Source organism: Platichthys flesus, chromosome 14, assembly GCF_949316205.1.
Source record: "Platichthys flesus chromosome 14, fPlaFle2.1, whole genome shotgun sequence".
Classification (NCBI taxonomy): domain Eukaryota; kingdom Metazoa; phylum Chordata; class Actinopteri; order Pleuronectiformes; family Pleuronectidae; genus Platichthys; species Platichthys flesus.
Window position 1 is genome coordinate 22,172,933 of NC_084958.1, and position 16,387 is coordinate 22,189,319.

The 16,387-nt window shown below is 45.4% G+C and overlaps 1 protein-coding gene across 1 annotated transcript in view; it reads left to right on the forward strand.

Moving 5' to 3' along the window:
• The window catches only part of LOC133968964 (contactin-associated protein-like 4), a gene marked incomplete in the record, with an annotated part of 68,633 nt that extends 52,526 nt beyond the window's left edge, over nt 1–16,107 (forward strand). The window contains 8 exon segments of the mRNA XM_062405239.1: nt 1,813–2,031; nt 6,363–6,602; nt 7,051–7,275; nt 8,531–8,664; nt 9,529–9,616; nt 12,325–12,540; nt 13,333–13,404; nt 14,000–16,107. Coding sequence (XP_062261223.1) covers nt 1,813–2,031; nt 6,363–6,602; nt 7,051–7,275; nt 8,531–8,664; nt 9,529–9,616; nt 12,325–12,540; nt 13,333–13,404; nt 14,000–14,196 — 1,391 coding nt within the window.
• Between the last annotated feature and the right edge of the window lie 280 nt (nt 16,108–16,387).

Here is a 16,387-nt window from a genome sequence, read left to right on the forward strand (position 1 = left end):
GTAGGTGTGTGCGTTTTGTTTTGCATTCACATCCCTCTGTGCTGTGGTGTCATTTAAAAGATGGAATAAATATCCCCCGGGCTGCTCCTCCTCCACTGGGTTCATGGTTTGGACTTTGATGCAGTGAACAATGAGCTGCGCACTTAGAGGCAGACGTGAGTGGAAAGTCGTGAATCTGCTGGTAAAATCTGTTGTTTTCTGTTTCATCAAATTCCATTTGCTATTTTTGTGTCTCACCGTGCATTTGCTTATAGATGGGATTTGAAGGGACAGACACACACAGAGTCTAACTCAGGGACACAGGCTCCGTCCTCGGGGGAAATCACAGTCAGCGCGGTTTGTTCCAGCTTTGAATACCACTGCTCTGCTGGCAGCCGCCTCAGATCGCTCTTGTTAGTCCTGAGAACAATTTCCCAACGAAAGTTACTGTCGGAAGCCTTGAGGTTGGTTTCATCTCGCTCTCCGCTCCCAGAGAAACGAAATCCTCTGCTTCCAAAAACAGGAAGAGAGAGGATTTGTTTCAGAGACACTCGAACTCTCCGTTTGAAACCAACATGAGAGGAGAGAGAGATTCTGAAAGTGCTGGTACGACTGTTCAGCTCCTCAAGGTCCCACCAGGCCTCAGCGATAGGATGATCCATACTGGGTGGATGGTTCCACTGTGAGCAGTTAGGCTCATCACTGGGCCTGAGTGCTCACCGTATCGTGTCTTGCTTTGTATCATTAACCTAAAGCGCTCCCAGCTGCTTCTATAAACACTTCCTTAATTGATTTTCTGCAAAACAAATTGTTGAAACTTAGTATTACGATTTGAATTATGAGGATGAATTGATTTTAGTTCCATCCTGTCCCCCCTTGAAGTTTTCTTTCTTCAACTGTAGCCATAATCAACAAATACAGATTTCAGATCTCTCTGTGCCTTTGATGGGAGGAGGAACAAAGTCACTCGCACCAGACCATGAATTTAAGAGGGACATCTGAGGGTTACTGAGTTGTTGATGGTCTAATATGTCTCACATCTGCTTATACTCCAGTCTGAGTCTCTGCATGACTTCACAGAGCCAAACATTTCTTCTTGTTTCAGTTAAAACTCCATCTTGTCCTCGTGGTCTATCCCTCTCTGACTCCTCCATCTTGTCCTTGGGGTCCATCACCCTCTGACTCCTCCATCTTGTCCTTGTGGTCCATCACCCTCTGACTCCTCCATCTTGTCCTTGTGGTCCATCTCCCTCTGACTCCTCCATCTTGTCCTTGTGGTCCATCTCCCTCTGACTCCTCCATCTTGTCCTTGTGGTCCATCTCCCTCTGACTCCTCCATCTTGTCCTTGTGGTCCATCTCCCTCTGACTCCTCCATCTTGTCCTTGGGGTCCATCACCCTCTGACTCCTCCATCTTGTCCTTGTGGTCCATCACCCTCTGACTCCTCCATCTTGTCCTTGTGGTCCATCACCCTCTGACTCCTCCATCTTGTCCTTGTGGTCCATCACCCTCTGACTCCTCCATCTTGTCCTTGGGGTCCATCTCCCTCTGACTCCTCCATCTTGTCCTTGTGGTCCACCCCTCTCTGACTCCTCCATCTTGTCCTTGTGGTCCATCCCCCTCTGACTCCTCCTTCTTGTCCTTGTGGTCCATCTCCCTCTGACTCCTCCATCTTGTCCTTGTGGTCCATCTCCCTCTGACTCCTCCATCTTGTCCTTGGGCTCCATCCCTCTCTGACTCCTCCATCTTGTCCTTGGGGTCCATCCCTCTCTGACTCCTCCATCTTGTCCTTGGGCTCCATCCCCCTCTGACTCCTCCATCTTGTCTCGTCAGCCTCCACTCAGGTGGTTTTCTCCTTCGACGTGGGCAACGGGCCGCTGGAGGTTCTCGTGCAGTCCAACGTGTCGCTGAACGACAGCCGGTGGCATCGGGTCCGAGCCGAGAGGAACGTGAAGGAGGCTACGCTGCGGCTGGACGAGCTCCCCCCCGCCACGCAGGAGGCGCCGGCCGAGGGACACGCCCACCTGCAGCTCAACAGCCAGCTGTTCATAGGTGAGGAGGAGACACACAAGGCCCCTCTATCTCACACATACACACACAAACACACACACACACACTTCTTCTACATTTAGTTTCTCCTCCCACTTCAGTTCACAGAATCTGCCGCTGCAGGAAAGCACTGATCTGTGCACAGCTGCTGGTTCTTCCTCTGCCGTCGAGCAGTTCATCTGCGTAGGAGCTCGTTTAGAACTCTGAGCCACAGAGTTATTCACCTGTTTTACCCCCCCCCCCCCCCCCCCCACAGAAACCAGAGAAAAGACAGGAAATACTCGTGATCGGATGAGTTTGTTAAAAATAAAATTAAATAAAAGATAAGACAAAGACATTATACACACAAGATCTCACATGTCTTATTCGGACATTTTGCTTTAATCAGGTTATTATTAGAATATTGAAACACTTCCCTTGTTAAATGAATTTGACACAGATAAACTACAGGAGAGAGATGAGGAGCAGCTGCAGCAGGAAGTGATCCTCAATGATTCTGATTCTGATCAAATCCTCACAAGAAAAAGGCTAAAAATATTCTTTGTTTTCCTCTAAATCTCCTTTTGGCTGAATCCTGTGGTCACCTCAGAGCTATTGGATCTAAAAGCCGCTGAGTCGGCTCGTCCAGACTTCAGCATAAACTCCCGGTCGTCTGATCCCAGTCCCTCGAGGCTGGGAGGTCTGACCTCTTCTCACAACCCCGCTCGGAGGAAGAGAGATATTCTCAAACTGCTGTAGGCTTGACGCGGCTGGATATAAAAGTGCTGAGTGGATGATTTGTGATTACATTGGATGAATAAACAGGGAGCAGTGGTTTTATATATATACAGTGTCTTCAGATAATCTGTAGATGAACCTGTAAGTGATTCATTAGCAGTCACACTGCGACTCTGAGAATATCCACAGTCATCAGAGCTGCTCCTTCGTCTCCTCGTGATTCTCTCTCTAACCTGAGTGGATCTGCAGCGAGGAACAAATAATGAAAATCCATCAGTTATGATCAGGTTTTATCGTCCTGTAAGTAGTTTGTGTGTCACTTCATATCAGTAAAAACAGTGTGCAGGGAAACAACACAACGGTGATGAGATTGGACGAATGTGTTTATCCCATAATCTGCTGTAAGGGGCCAGCAGGTCGTCACCATCAGCCCAAACCCTGTATATATTATATTATATGCTACCTATGAATTATCAGCACAGTGCACTAATGGATTTATACTGTTTCTTAGAAAATGTGCTGGTATGGACTGGTTCTGTGTCTTCAGCAGCACTGGGCTTCACAGGTTCGATGCCCAGGATGCATCCCTCACTTCTCTGTGTATGTGAGAGAGACGCTGGTGAAGCCACCGAGCGTCAGCTGAACCTGCCGAGAACACCGGGATAATTTAGAAGCTCCGACGACCCTGGTTTTGCTTGAATAAACCAATTTGTAATTTAATTGCAAATAAAGGCTCCAATGAATTTTTAAATGAACCTGCGCTGGGAAAAAAACAGGATCCTGTTGTTGCAGAAAGTAATCACTAAAAGTAGGAAGCAATAATAATAGAACTAATTAAATAAAATTAAGTGTATTCCAGAATGTTTTTAGATTTAGTTTGTTCTATTAAGTGGTTTGAATTGAGGCTCAGCTAGTCTGGAAATCTCCAAAGATTCATTCCTAACTGGGAGAAACATTCAAACTCCTTTCCCCCAGCTTCCAATTCAATTTCTCTTTTACCTGCATCCTCTCGTTTTGTAAAGCACCGTGTAAACGTGTTTTTAAAGATGCTACATGAATAAAGTTTATTATTATTATTATAAATCTGTGGTTTTAAAACCAAGAGGAGACTCACGGCCGCTGTCGTTGCAGAACCACAGAAAAAGTACTGTTTTTCCCAGGCTGCGTATTTTTACTTGTAAAACAGTGTTTAAGCAAATGTCTTCACTTCTTTGTTTGTGTTCTTTTCATGTTGTTGTTGTTGCAGGATTATTCACGTATCATTAATTCATGAGCACACACCAGCTTCCTGTAGATCTGCTGTATGTGAAACCAAATATTGATTTATTTGGATTAACGGCTCTCGGCTTGTTTAAATTCAGAAACCCTCTCTCAACACAGGCATTGTGTTTATTGGTGACTTCTGCTCCGTTGTTAGAATCATAAGATGCTGTGTTGGTCTGTGTTAAAGTCAGACTCCGTAAATCTACAGTGTGTTTGTGTGTGAGTGATAATCCTGCCTCGCTTCACAAGGAACTGAACTCCATTGTGTAGATTAATTAGCCTTTGCACAGATTTATAATCCACAGCATTGTTCATCCTCTGATTCCTGTTGTTGTTTGTTGTGTAGTTGCTGAGGAAACTCCACACGCAGCAGTTTTTAGTGCGACGAAGCAGAAACGACTTCCTTTGTGAAGCTTTATCATCTTTTGTTTTGCCCTGTGTGCATGTGTAATCCTTTGTGTGTTTGTGCTGCATCACCGTCGGTTCAGACACTTTATTATTCTGTCTCTGGGACCAAAGCATTTGCTTGTACAAGGATTTTCAAGATTCCCCTTGTTTGCATCTCGTGTCCCTGGATGTGATAAATATATGTGACGTATCCTGATCAGTCAATTCTGCAGCTTGAGCCTCTAATCTCATGTTTGCTGTGCCACAAAAACACACTTCAGTTACATAATTAAGAAATAATCATTTGATTTCAACGTCATAATTATTCATATTTAAAATGTTTTATTTATTCACAAAGAAACAAAACATTAAATATGCTTTTGTTAGTTTTTCTTTAAGAGGATATTGATCTAAACTTAGTGCATTAGGCCATAAAGTCTTTATACTAATACTACTACTAATAAAATAATAAATAAATAATAATGATAGTAACATTTATAGGGTTTGTGTTGGTATACTGTTTTTACCAATACTCTTGTGTTGAACTTTTTATTATTTGAGGACTCTTTTAGACTTGAGATAGTTTTGGAATGTTTTGTGGACTGAGGTCAAAGGTCAAGGTCGCTGTGTCCACACAAACACCTCAATATGAGTCATTTCAAATTTTGCACAAAGGTTTATTCAGACTCCCGGAGTATCTGGTTAGATTTTGGGTGTCAAAGGTCACGTTGGCCTCATGAAACTTGTCTTTGGCCTCTTCTCTACTTTACTTTCAAGGAATCTTTTCAAGTTTTGAGCGATTGCTTCTTCGTCATCTTCGATAATTGTCGTGTCTGAATCAGTCAGCTGTTGCAAATATGAAATGAGAGCGTTTAGATGCTGTTCGGTTTGGTATTCATGAGGTTGATTTACACTCTGCAGAGTGAGAGTGTAGCTACTGGGTTTGACTCACTGTGATTATGATGCAGATTTACATAAAAGGCATTTACATTAAAAAGTGCAAGCTGTGCTCTAACGAGAAAAGGTCATTTGATCAGAGCGCAGGTCAGATTCTATCTTAGTGCTGAACGATGATGATCAGGAGACTTATAGGATGAAAATGACTCTTTATCGTTTCATCTCCAGTTGTTTGAACAGTTAATGAGTCGAATCAGACCGGAGAGCAGAGGCCTGAACGCAGCTCGGTGATTTATCAGTGTGAGAATCTGCTGCTGCACAACAGGAAGCCGTCAGCCGAACGCTGCTCTGAGCACAATGAGCTTCACACTGTGATCACTGCAGGAATAAGAGAGTGCCGTGTTGAATCCCAGTGAACAAACGGGGACCATTACAGGACGCCGAGCGCAGCGGAAGCCGACACATGGAAGTGGGCAGCGCCTCCTGTTGGACAAGCAGAGCGACAGCTGATGAAAGTCGTGCCCCCTTTGCTGTGATAAAAGCTTGTTGTCAGCACAGAGGGTTTTTTCATCATTTCATTTCGAGAGAGGAGAGTTGACAGTTTAAGCTGGTGGAGGAGCGGGGGGGGTGGGGGTGGATCTGCTGCATAGGACAAGAGGAGGAGGAAACCAGAGAGACGTATCAGGACACAAAGAGAGAAGGAGTGTGTCATGGTTCCCAGAGGATGTCTCTGGAGCCCTGTGGCGATCCCCGGACTTCACCTCCAGAGCCAACGTCTTAGTTTTGTGTGAAATGTTTTGCCAGATCCATCCATCGCTGTGGATTTTGGTAAGACATGTTCATGGTCCTTTGAGGATGAATGTCAGGGACTTTTCCTGTTTCGACAACTTCTACTGAAATATCTCAAACAAATTCTGGCTCAGACGTCCATGATGCCCAAAGGAACTGTTCATGAGCTGAAGGTTAACCCTTTTTAAAAAACATTTTAAATCTAAATGTATAAAATGATGTCACTGACTTTGCCTTGCAGCTTGTGTTCATGGTTGTGTTGTCTCTCCTGATGTGTTCAGGAGGAACCGCGTCCCGGCAGAAGGGCTTCCGGGGCTGCATCCGCTCCCTGCAGCTGAACGGCGTCACCCTGGACCTGGAGGAGCGGGCGAGGATCACGCCCGGGGTTCGACCCGGCTGCCCGGGTCACTGCAGCAGCTACGGCTCGCTCTGCCAGAACCGGGGCCGCTGCGTGGAGAGAGCCGCCGGCTTCCACTGCGACTGCGGCCTGTCGGCGTTCACCGGAGTCTTCTGCCACTCAGGTACACAAATACTAAACATCTCCTCCTCTCTGCTCAAGACTTACCTCTACCTTTAGTGTCTGGTTGTTCATCCAACTGGAGAAAAGTACCTCTTGTAATTGTTTACAGGTTTAGATTAAATATTGAAGCTTGATGGGGGGGGGGTGACTTGAGAAATGGCAACTTTAAAATGTTTAGATCCATGATTCATATTATTTCAGAAATTCAACCTTTTTTGTTTTCTTGCTAATGAATCAAGAGCTGTGACAACAAAGTTTAAAGATATTGCAACTTCCCTGGAAATTAATTAGAATAAAGAATCTTATCTCTGGTGTTAAATGGTCGTCTTCCTTTTCAAAGTGATAAGTCGTGATGAGATCCCCTAAAGATCTTTCTCCCTTAAACGAATACAGATGTTGTGATTTTCACATCTGTTGATATGCACTAATCCTCCAACTCCTTCCTCCAGAGGTGTCGGCCTCCTTCGAGTCCACCACCTCCGTCAGCTACACCTTCAAGGAGCCGTACGAGCTGACGAGGAACAGCAGCGCCCCCCCGTCCTCCATCTACTCCGACGTGACGCTGAGAGGAGAGAACGTCTCGCTGAGCTTCAGGACCAATCAGAGCCCGGCTCTGCTTCTCTACGTGTCCTCGTACTACAGAGAGCACCTGGCCCTGCTCATCAACAAGCACGGTGAGGAGGAAGCTCTTATTTTGAAGGAGTGCGTTTGTGAGGTTGATGTTCAGAACTGATGGGGGAGTGGATTGATTCTTTCCTTTTTCCTGCTCATCCCTCCTCCTCCTCCTTTCTCCTCCCCCTATACAATTTTCCTCTCATCCTTCCGTCCTTGTCCTCTTGCCTCTAATTTCTTATTTTTGCCTTCCGTCATTTTCTCTCTCTTCTCCCGTGCTCCCTCCTTTTCATCTTCAGGCTTCAAACCTCAAATTACGAATCTCTCCGTCTTTACTTTTCCACCACACCTCTTTTTCCATCCCCCAAGGTTTTCCAATTACTTTCCTCTCCTCACATCTCCTCCCCCTTTTCCTTCCTCCTCCTCATCCCTCGCTCCGCAGCTTTCCCAGATCTATCAGGATCTGTCCGATCTTTCTTCTTCTCTGGATTCAACCCGTCAGCCTCTACTGGCTTTTAATCTGTCCAGCTGGGAGGACTGGCTGGAGGAGGACAGAAAGTGTTCAGTGGTTTTATCAGTGGGAGCTGATGGGTGATGCTGAGGAAGGGGGGTTGGGGGGGAGAGTTTGCTGCAGCTTTTAATGGGCGACAGGTCAGTGTGCTGCAGAATGAAACAGCAGAAAACTCGCTGATGTGTTTTATAAACTTTGGACTCGGATGATGGTGTGAGTGAGTTTGGCTTTTAAGAGAAGGAGGCACCTTGAATTTACATTTTCTGCTTCCAGGATTCTAATAAAACAGCACTTTGCTGCTAGATTAGCTGTAAATGGATTTCTCTGCTGTTAATGACTCACAGCTGATGGACAGCAGTGCATTAAGGTTTCCTGTTGACGCTGGAGTTGTCAAGTAAATGGTGTTACACATGAAGTTTCCAATTTATCTGTTTGGTTTTTACCTTCAACTGAACTTTTACCTGTTCATCCTCCAAAACCAAATTTTACTCAAGAACTCATTCAGGAGGAGACGTGTTAGCAGAGCAGCAGCAGGAGTCTGCAGGTCGCTCACACTCTTTGTACCACTGTAGAAAAACAGAGTTTTAATCACAAGCTTTCATATTTCATATCAGTCCACTCTGACACTGTGAGGGTCGCACGGGGCTGGAAAGATACCAGCTGATGTTGGGATGGAAGGCGGAGACCTTTCTAGACAGCTGACCTGCATCTGTTGCAAATGCAGCTTTGAACATAACTCTTTGTGTGTCTGTATGTGTGTGTGTGTCTGTGTGTGTGTGTGTGTGTGTGTGTGTGTGCGTGTGCAGAGGAGCTGGAGGTGAGGTACAAGCTGGACAGCAGCAGAGAAGCAGAGGTGCTGAGGAGCAGAGTGAAGAGTTTGGCCAACGGACAATTACACACAGTTACTGTCAGGAGACTGAGCGACTCTGTGTCAGTGCAGGTAACAACACACACACACACACACACACACACACACACACACACACACACACACACACTTTTAGTAATACCTTACCACCTAAACCTGTTCACTGTTAAGAGGCATTCAGCAGTTTTAGTCCACTTGGGGACAAAGACTCAAATAAAGCATCTGTTGTGTTTAATGAAAATATCCAGAGTACCATGAGAATCCTATTTAAGTTCAGTGTAGAACTACAACAGCTGTAAAACTGCTTCATGTGAATTTCCCTCATGTTTTATAGAGAAGTCACTTTTCTCAAGGGTAAAGTCAAGGTCACACATAGAGATGCACACACAGGCACTTCCATCTATTCACTGTGGTACAGTATCGTGATATTAAAGCTCTGTCAGCACTTTCCTCTCAGCTCCTCCTGCAGCTGGACAAACTCCACATCCATGCATCTCCTCATGAAACATGAAGCCTCCTAATCAGACCTGGATCTACTCAAACTCTTATCTTGTTACGGCAGCCTCAGGTGATGCATGAGGTGAACTTCACCCAACCAGGCCCCGGCAGCCTGAAGGTCCATATAGTTATCAACGTGGTGAGATAAATAACAAGGTGACCCCGTCCTGGTTCACTGAGCCGAGCTGAAATATGAGCTGCATCTCATCTTATCCGCCTTCTATTCCTTTGAATCCTTTTATCTTTAGCAGAATGTTGTGAAGACGTGAGGTGAACGTTTACTCTGGAGAAAGATATCTCACCAAGAGATGAAACTGGAGTTATTTCCGGTCCCATAAGAGTCAGCAAAGTTTAAGAGATTTTTAAACTTTGGGTTTTGATATTGGAAAACTACTTTTGGTGGAACTGAGAGTCAGAAAATTATTCTCTTCTTTTCAGATTAACCAGAACGCCAGAGAGGACTTCAACCTGACGTCTGACGGAGAATTCAACGCCATCAAGTCTCTGGTGTTGGGCAGAGTGCCAGGTCAGTGATGAGGCTGAACTGGGATCAGATCTGTTCTCAGACATGAACTCTGGACAATAAGGTCTCAGGACATTATCCTCATTATTCCTATGTGAAAACCACAAACAAATAATATAATATAGAGATTAAATCAGATTTTTTGAGAAATGCAGATTTGCTCCCTCCCCAGTGTGGATGTTGTGTTTCTGATGTCGATGCTTCCAGGTTCCAGGTCAGAACAAAACGATGCATAATTGATGAGTTGTTATGAACATCGTGTTTAGCCCCTTTTCGCTTTCTATCATAACCAAGAGGTTGAAAAAAACGTAATATGTTTGGCAGCTTTGAAAAGCCTCAGGTGGAGTATGAATATGTTAAGCTTCAGTTAGAGTTTTAGAGCGTTAGAACCCATCGTCATGGAGCTGGACTGGGACCTGTATCACAGTGGGACAGGGACAGTAAATGTCTCAGTCATGACTTATTCATGTTCCCTCCGAGCGGCTCCATCAGAGACCGAGGTATAAGCTGTTAGTAACAGGAGGGGCTTTCTGATAAGAGAGAGAGAGTCACAGAAACAGTTTAACAGGAAACAAACTGTGAAACACGAAGAGTCGGTGAAGCAGCCGTCACCTGACGAGCTGAATGAGACCCCGCCTCCTCCTGCTTCACAGACAGGAAGCTACAGAATAAATATCACTGACTTCCTGCTGAGCGGTGGATTTAGGTCCCACTGACAAATGCATTTGACTGAGATAAAGCATGGATAAGAAATACCCATGTCCCATCCACTAACATGGAGGATTTCTGATCTATACTGCAGCCAGCCACCAGGGGGCGATCAATGTAATTGTCCATCTTGTCAACTTGTCTTAATTCGGTTCCACAAATTAATTTAAATTTGGATCTTTTAGTTTCCTTCTGTCTACGAAGATAGAGCTGAAAAATGTTAATTACTTCAATTTAATTTAATTCATTTGCATAGAAGTTGTATTAGAACATAATTGTTATTGTCAGCTTAATGTGAAAATCTTGGTTATTGGTTATTAAATCATAATGAATCTTATTTTAACACAATATCTTAGTCATGGCTGCACAAAACTAATTTTATGGCGTAATAAATACTAATTATCTTAACACCTTCAGTCTGTTACTAGATGTAAAGTCTCAGTGAGTGAAGCACCGTGTGTTTGAACCCCGTCATGTCGGCGTGCGCCCGCTCGTCTCCTCCGTCGAACCAGAGAGTCAGACTCAGGATCAGGATCAGAACACGAACCAGCAGCGTCAGACTCGGATCAGGATCAGAACACGAACCAGAGAGTCAGACTCGGATCAGGATCAGAACACGAACCAGCAGCGTCAGACTCAGGATCAGGATCAGAACACGAACCAGCAGCTTCAGACTCGGATCAGGATCAGAACACGAACCAGAGAGTCAGACTCGGATCAGGATCAGAACACGAACCAGAGAGTCAGACTCGGATCAGGATCAGAACACGAACCAGCAGCGTCAGACTCGGATCAGGATCAGAACACGAACCAGAGAGTCAGACTCCGATCAGGATCAGAACACGAACCAGAGAGTCAGACTCGGATCAGGATCAGAACACGAACCAGCAGCGTCAGACTCGGATCAGGATCAGAACACGAACCAGAGAGTCAGACTCGGATCAGGATCAGAACACGAACCAGCAGCGTCAGACTCGGATCAGGATCAGAACACGAACCAGCAGCGTCAGACTCAGGATCAGGATCAGAACACGAACCAGCAGCTTCAGACTCGGATCAGGATCAGAACACGAACCAGAGAGTCAGACTCGGATCAGGATCAGAACACGAACCAGCAGCGTCAGACTCAGGATCAGGATCAGAACACGAACCAGAGAGTCAGACTCGGATCAGGATCAGAACACGAACCAGAGAGTCAGACTCGGATCAGGATCAGAACACGAACCAGCAGCGTCAGACTCAGGATCAGGATCAGAACACGAACCAGCAGCGTCAGACTCGGATCAGGATCAGAACACGAACCAGAGAGTCAGACTCGGATCAGGATCAGAACACGAACCAGCAGCGTCAGACTCAGGATCAGGATCAGAACACGAACCAGAGAGTCAGACTCGGATCAGGATCAGAACACGAAGCAGCAGGAAAGTGGATTTTCTGTCGTTTCCTGACAAACCGATCGTCCATCAGCCGGACTGATGGAGGGAGGAGGAAGGAGCTGAGTGGTACAGGCTGCCGTCATGTTCCCTGCTGCTCATCAACATGAACACGTCCTGGTGAAAGTCACAGTGTGTGTGTCTGTGTGTGTGTGTGTGTGTGAGAGATCCTCAGAATCAATGTGTTGCCTCTATTGTCGGCCTCTGCAGGATAATGTGCAGCGGAGTCAATGAACCTGTCGGTGTTTGACATGATTTGGACAAATGGTTCCACCGGTTGAGTGCAGCCTCTAAATAAATGTTTAAGTCACAGCTCCGATAAATCAAGCTTCATTTTTATGCCTCCAGGAATAGCCAGAGACCGGAGGCACATGTTGGGTTTGTCCGTGTGTACGTCCGGCTTCAGGGGATTTCTTCACATTTCCTACAAATATTAAATTTGTCTCTTGCCTCCTTTAGTTTTCACCACATAAATAAAGTTATTTACAGGTGAGATACTTTATTTTGCTCCTCTCCTCCTCCTCTCCTCCTCCTCTCCTCCTCCTCTCCTCCTCCTCTCCTCCTCCTCAGACTCTGATCTGGACCCGGACGTGTCCAGGTTGGCGTCTCTGGGTTTCTCCGGCTGTCTCTCAGTGCTCAGCTTCAACTCCATCAGTCCTCTGAAAGCCGCTCTGCTCCACCCGGACACCAGCCCCGTCTCCATCAGCGGACCTCTCCTCCGGTCCAGCTGCGGCTCCTCGGCTTCGGCCGATCCCTACGCAGCGGAGAACAAACACCACCTGTCAGGTAAGAGGAATTCTAAAAAAGTTTGAAGATGGAGATGAGCTTTGTTTTGTGTTTTGATTTTGTGAAGCATTTACAGTTTGTGACCCTGTAACCTGTGAGGAGGTAACATTACATACGTATCTACCGGTGAGTTACAGAGAGAAGGGATATAATTAGATAATAATAAGATAATAAATAATAAAATGCACATACCTAGCTGGGATAAGATTGTAAAAGGAAGCAGCACATTGTAAAACCCTAAAAATGTTAGGTGTTTTTTATATGTGACCTAAAAAGCAAATATCTTAAGGCCTGGCGTCCTCGTTCTAATCTTGTAAAGTGGAGGAGATGGGATTGAAGCCCGACCAGGAACCAGGAAGTGAAACCAAACATATCGAAATATTCAGAGAAAGAACATGAGCCATATGTTATATCCTGTTCTCTCCTCTCTCTCTTTATCTGTGTGTGTGGGCTCATTAAGGATGTACACCTTGAACATGACGTTTCCGACAACGTGCTGGATGAGATAATTCATTTGTAGAATCCAGGGTTTGAATTTCCTGACACATTTCTTCCCTGTAGAACTGTTTCCCTCCAGCTTCATGTCTCTGACCCTGAACTCTCTGAAAGACGATTCTGTGACTGTGTCTGAACGTTTCTCTCTCTCCTGCTGTTTGTTCTCTTGTCTCATTGCTTCGTCTTCTCTGAGCCTTTTATTTACTCTATTTTATCTTGTCTCAATTTTGCAATTTTAATCTTCTATGTCTCCGTTCTCTTCTTCTCTTCTGCCTTTCTCTCCTGCCTCTGCTGTAGACCAGTCTGGCTCAGTGGGTTCAGGTCAACCTCTGGTCAATGCCATCAGGACGGACTCGGCTCTGATCGGAGGTACTGAGCAGCTTCACCGTCTCCTTGTGTCTGTTACATTTATTGAACGGCTCTTTCAGTGTAAAGGTGAAGATGGAAGACGTCTTTTAAAACTCTCCATTGAATCTCTGTGACTTTGTGTCTCAGACTCACAAAGCTGAACTAATTAAAACCTCTCGCTGATGGAGAAACTTTTTCTTTATCAAAAAGAAGTAATATAGTGCGAAATTAAATTTCTGCTCCATAATCTGGAATTCCAATTAGACAGAGTCCAAACGTGTGAAATCCTGTTCGCTGTGTTGGATGAGATTACGAGGAGACGTCCAGACCTCAGGGGGGAGTGGTGGTGGTGGTGGTGGTGGTGGGGGGGGGGTGGACACACATCACAAAGCTCTGTGACCGAAGTCCACTGTGGTAGATTCACTTTGCAGAGTCAGCGTGTCAGTCAGGAATCCACAGGGATCCTGATTCTGCAGAGCGAGCAGACGTCTAAATGTCACATGTGCTGATTCATGTGTGTTCGTGGAAGTTGTTGAGTTATTTTACATGTTTGTTGAGTTTGTCTCAGCTGAACAACACAAACGTGTCTCAGATCGACATGTGCTCTGCCTTGCAGGTGTGATAGCGGTGGTGATCTTCGTGGTCGTGGCCGTCCTGGCGATAACGGGCCGATTCCTCTACCGCAGGAAAGAGACGTACAGAAACCAGGAGGTGAAGGGAGTCCAGCGGGAGGACAGCCCCGATTTCCCCTTCACCAGCCAGACCGACTCCCAGAACGTCCGCGGTGAAAACCGAAAGGAGTATTTCATTTAGCCGGAGACGAGCCCGGTGAACTGGAGACGCCTCAGAACCTCTCACTGAACTCAGAGCCACTGGGAGACTTCACTGGGAGACTTCACTGGGAGACTTCACTGGGAGACGCAAAAACACCCACAGCAAAAAAACAGTTCACACAGTTCCCTGTATATTGTGTACATACGGATCCAAACTGGACTTCTGAGGAGTTTGATTTCCTGGTTTCACAGATTGTAAATATTGAAAACAAAATGTAAATGTCGGCATCGTGTCCACAACAATCTTTAGCTAACATCACTTAGGACGTTTTAAATGAGACATATCAATGTTCATATTCTGGTTTATAATTTAAATTAAACATTCTCCCCACTTTCAGAAAACACTGTCCTCAGACTGTCCACCGCTGCTGCTCCTCTGTTCAGCCTCTGTCAAAAAAAACACATGGTTTCAGCTCCAGTCTCTTTGTAGAATATTCAAACACAACTTCATTTTGTTTGGCTGATGCACTTTTCTACGAGGACTGCGTGTGCTCGTACACATTTTAATAATTTCCATTTTGCAAGTATAGTACTGAATTGTGCTGTTAACAAATGGCCTCTTCAAAGTCGACACAGTCTCACTCACTGCAGTCGTGCACGAGCGCATTGTGCGTTTGTGCCGTTTGTCGAGTGGCACTTCGCCGTCTGCTGCCGGTTGAGAGACTCTGAGACTTTTTAATACAGCAGGGATTGATTTTTCCACTTCATTTCCATTTCTACCTCTTTTTCTCCTTCTCCTCTCGCTGCCAGCAGCGAACAAAAATACATCTATGAGCATTTAGCGTTTTTCAGTTTCCTGTTGTGTGGAGGCTTTTGAGATATCGTGCTGTTCAGTTGATTGTGTTTCCTCCCTCTCCTCCTCCCTGCTGCCGGCCGCCTGCTGAAAGCCCCCCCCCCCCCCCCCGCTCTCTGAACAGCAAAGCTCTTAACAGTGACGGCAGCACAAGGCTCTGTAACACTGGGCCTGTCTGTCACCTCGCTCGCTGCACAGACATGTGTTTCAAACGCTAATCTGCTTGTGACAGGTGGACTGTGACTCGATGGAGAAGCAGCCAGCTGATCAGGATGAGGCGCTGAGATAATCCAGGAGGCGTCAGGCAGACATGACATGGAAACACACGTCCTGGTATTAGCACTGGGTGAATTCAGCTGGTGTGGAAAGAGGAGCTGCTGACGGAGGAGAAGCTGAGAAGCAGAAAGAGGATCGACAGCAGCTGTTAAACAAACACACACCGCCGTCTCTCTGCCAGCACCCGAGGCACTGATGGGATTTTAATGAGGAAAAGTTACTCAAACTTTAAAGTGCATTGTTCATCCCTGTTGTTTTTGTTGTTTTTTGTTAATCTCACAACAGTTGTTGACTATTGGATTCTCTGAAGTGTGGTCAGTCCTGCAGCAGGCGGAGCTGCAGAGAGGAACTCCACTTTCAGTCTGAGCTCCGCTGCTAAGAAATAAGATAAATACAAAACTACTGAGAATGTGGAAGAAGCACTAACTTTGAAAGGTAGATGCTCAAGACCACAGTTTATAATAGATCTAAACAAATCCATAACTTTACATTCACGACCAGCTTCTAAATTTTTCTACATGTGCTTTCCACTGAGGCTCCAGACAAGTTAGATATTTAACACATTGTTTAATTTTTGATTTACTGAGAGTAAGAAAAACCTGGATCCACATCAGCCTTGTTCTTACAGGAGTGAGAAGTGAGGTTGTGTCTCTCTGACGATGCACTGGTTTAGAGGTGAAGTGTGTAACCGTTGTGTTAGTGCAGTGACGTGTGTGTGTGTGTGAGTGAGCTGTCATGTAGAAATATACAGATTTGATTCATACGCTGGTTGTTTGACTATCAACGAAATGCTATAAGAAAATAAATGATCTTTTTTTTTTTACTTAAAGATCCTGTTTTTCATCGTCAGAGTTTTTCTGTTTCCACTTTAAAGACGAATCCCAGTTCAGAGGCACTTCTGGAGTTTGTGAATCTGTTTCCGTCTCTAAACACAAACCACAGAACATGTTGAAGGAAGAGAAATGAAAAAGCTCGGAGCTCTTTAGCTTCTTTGTTTACGGTAAATGAAGCTGACACATGAACGAGACTCCCCCTCGACTACCAGAACACTTTACATACATTTACATATTTTGTATTTGCCCTTTCAAACCGCGGCGTGGGC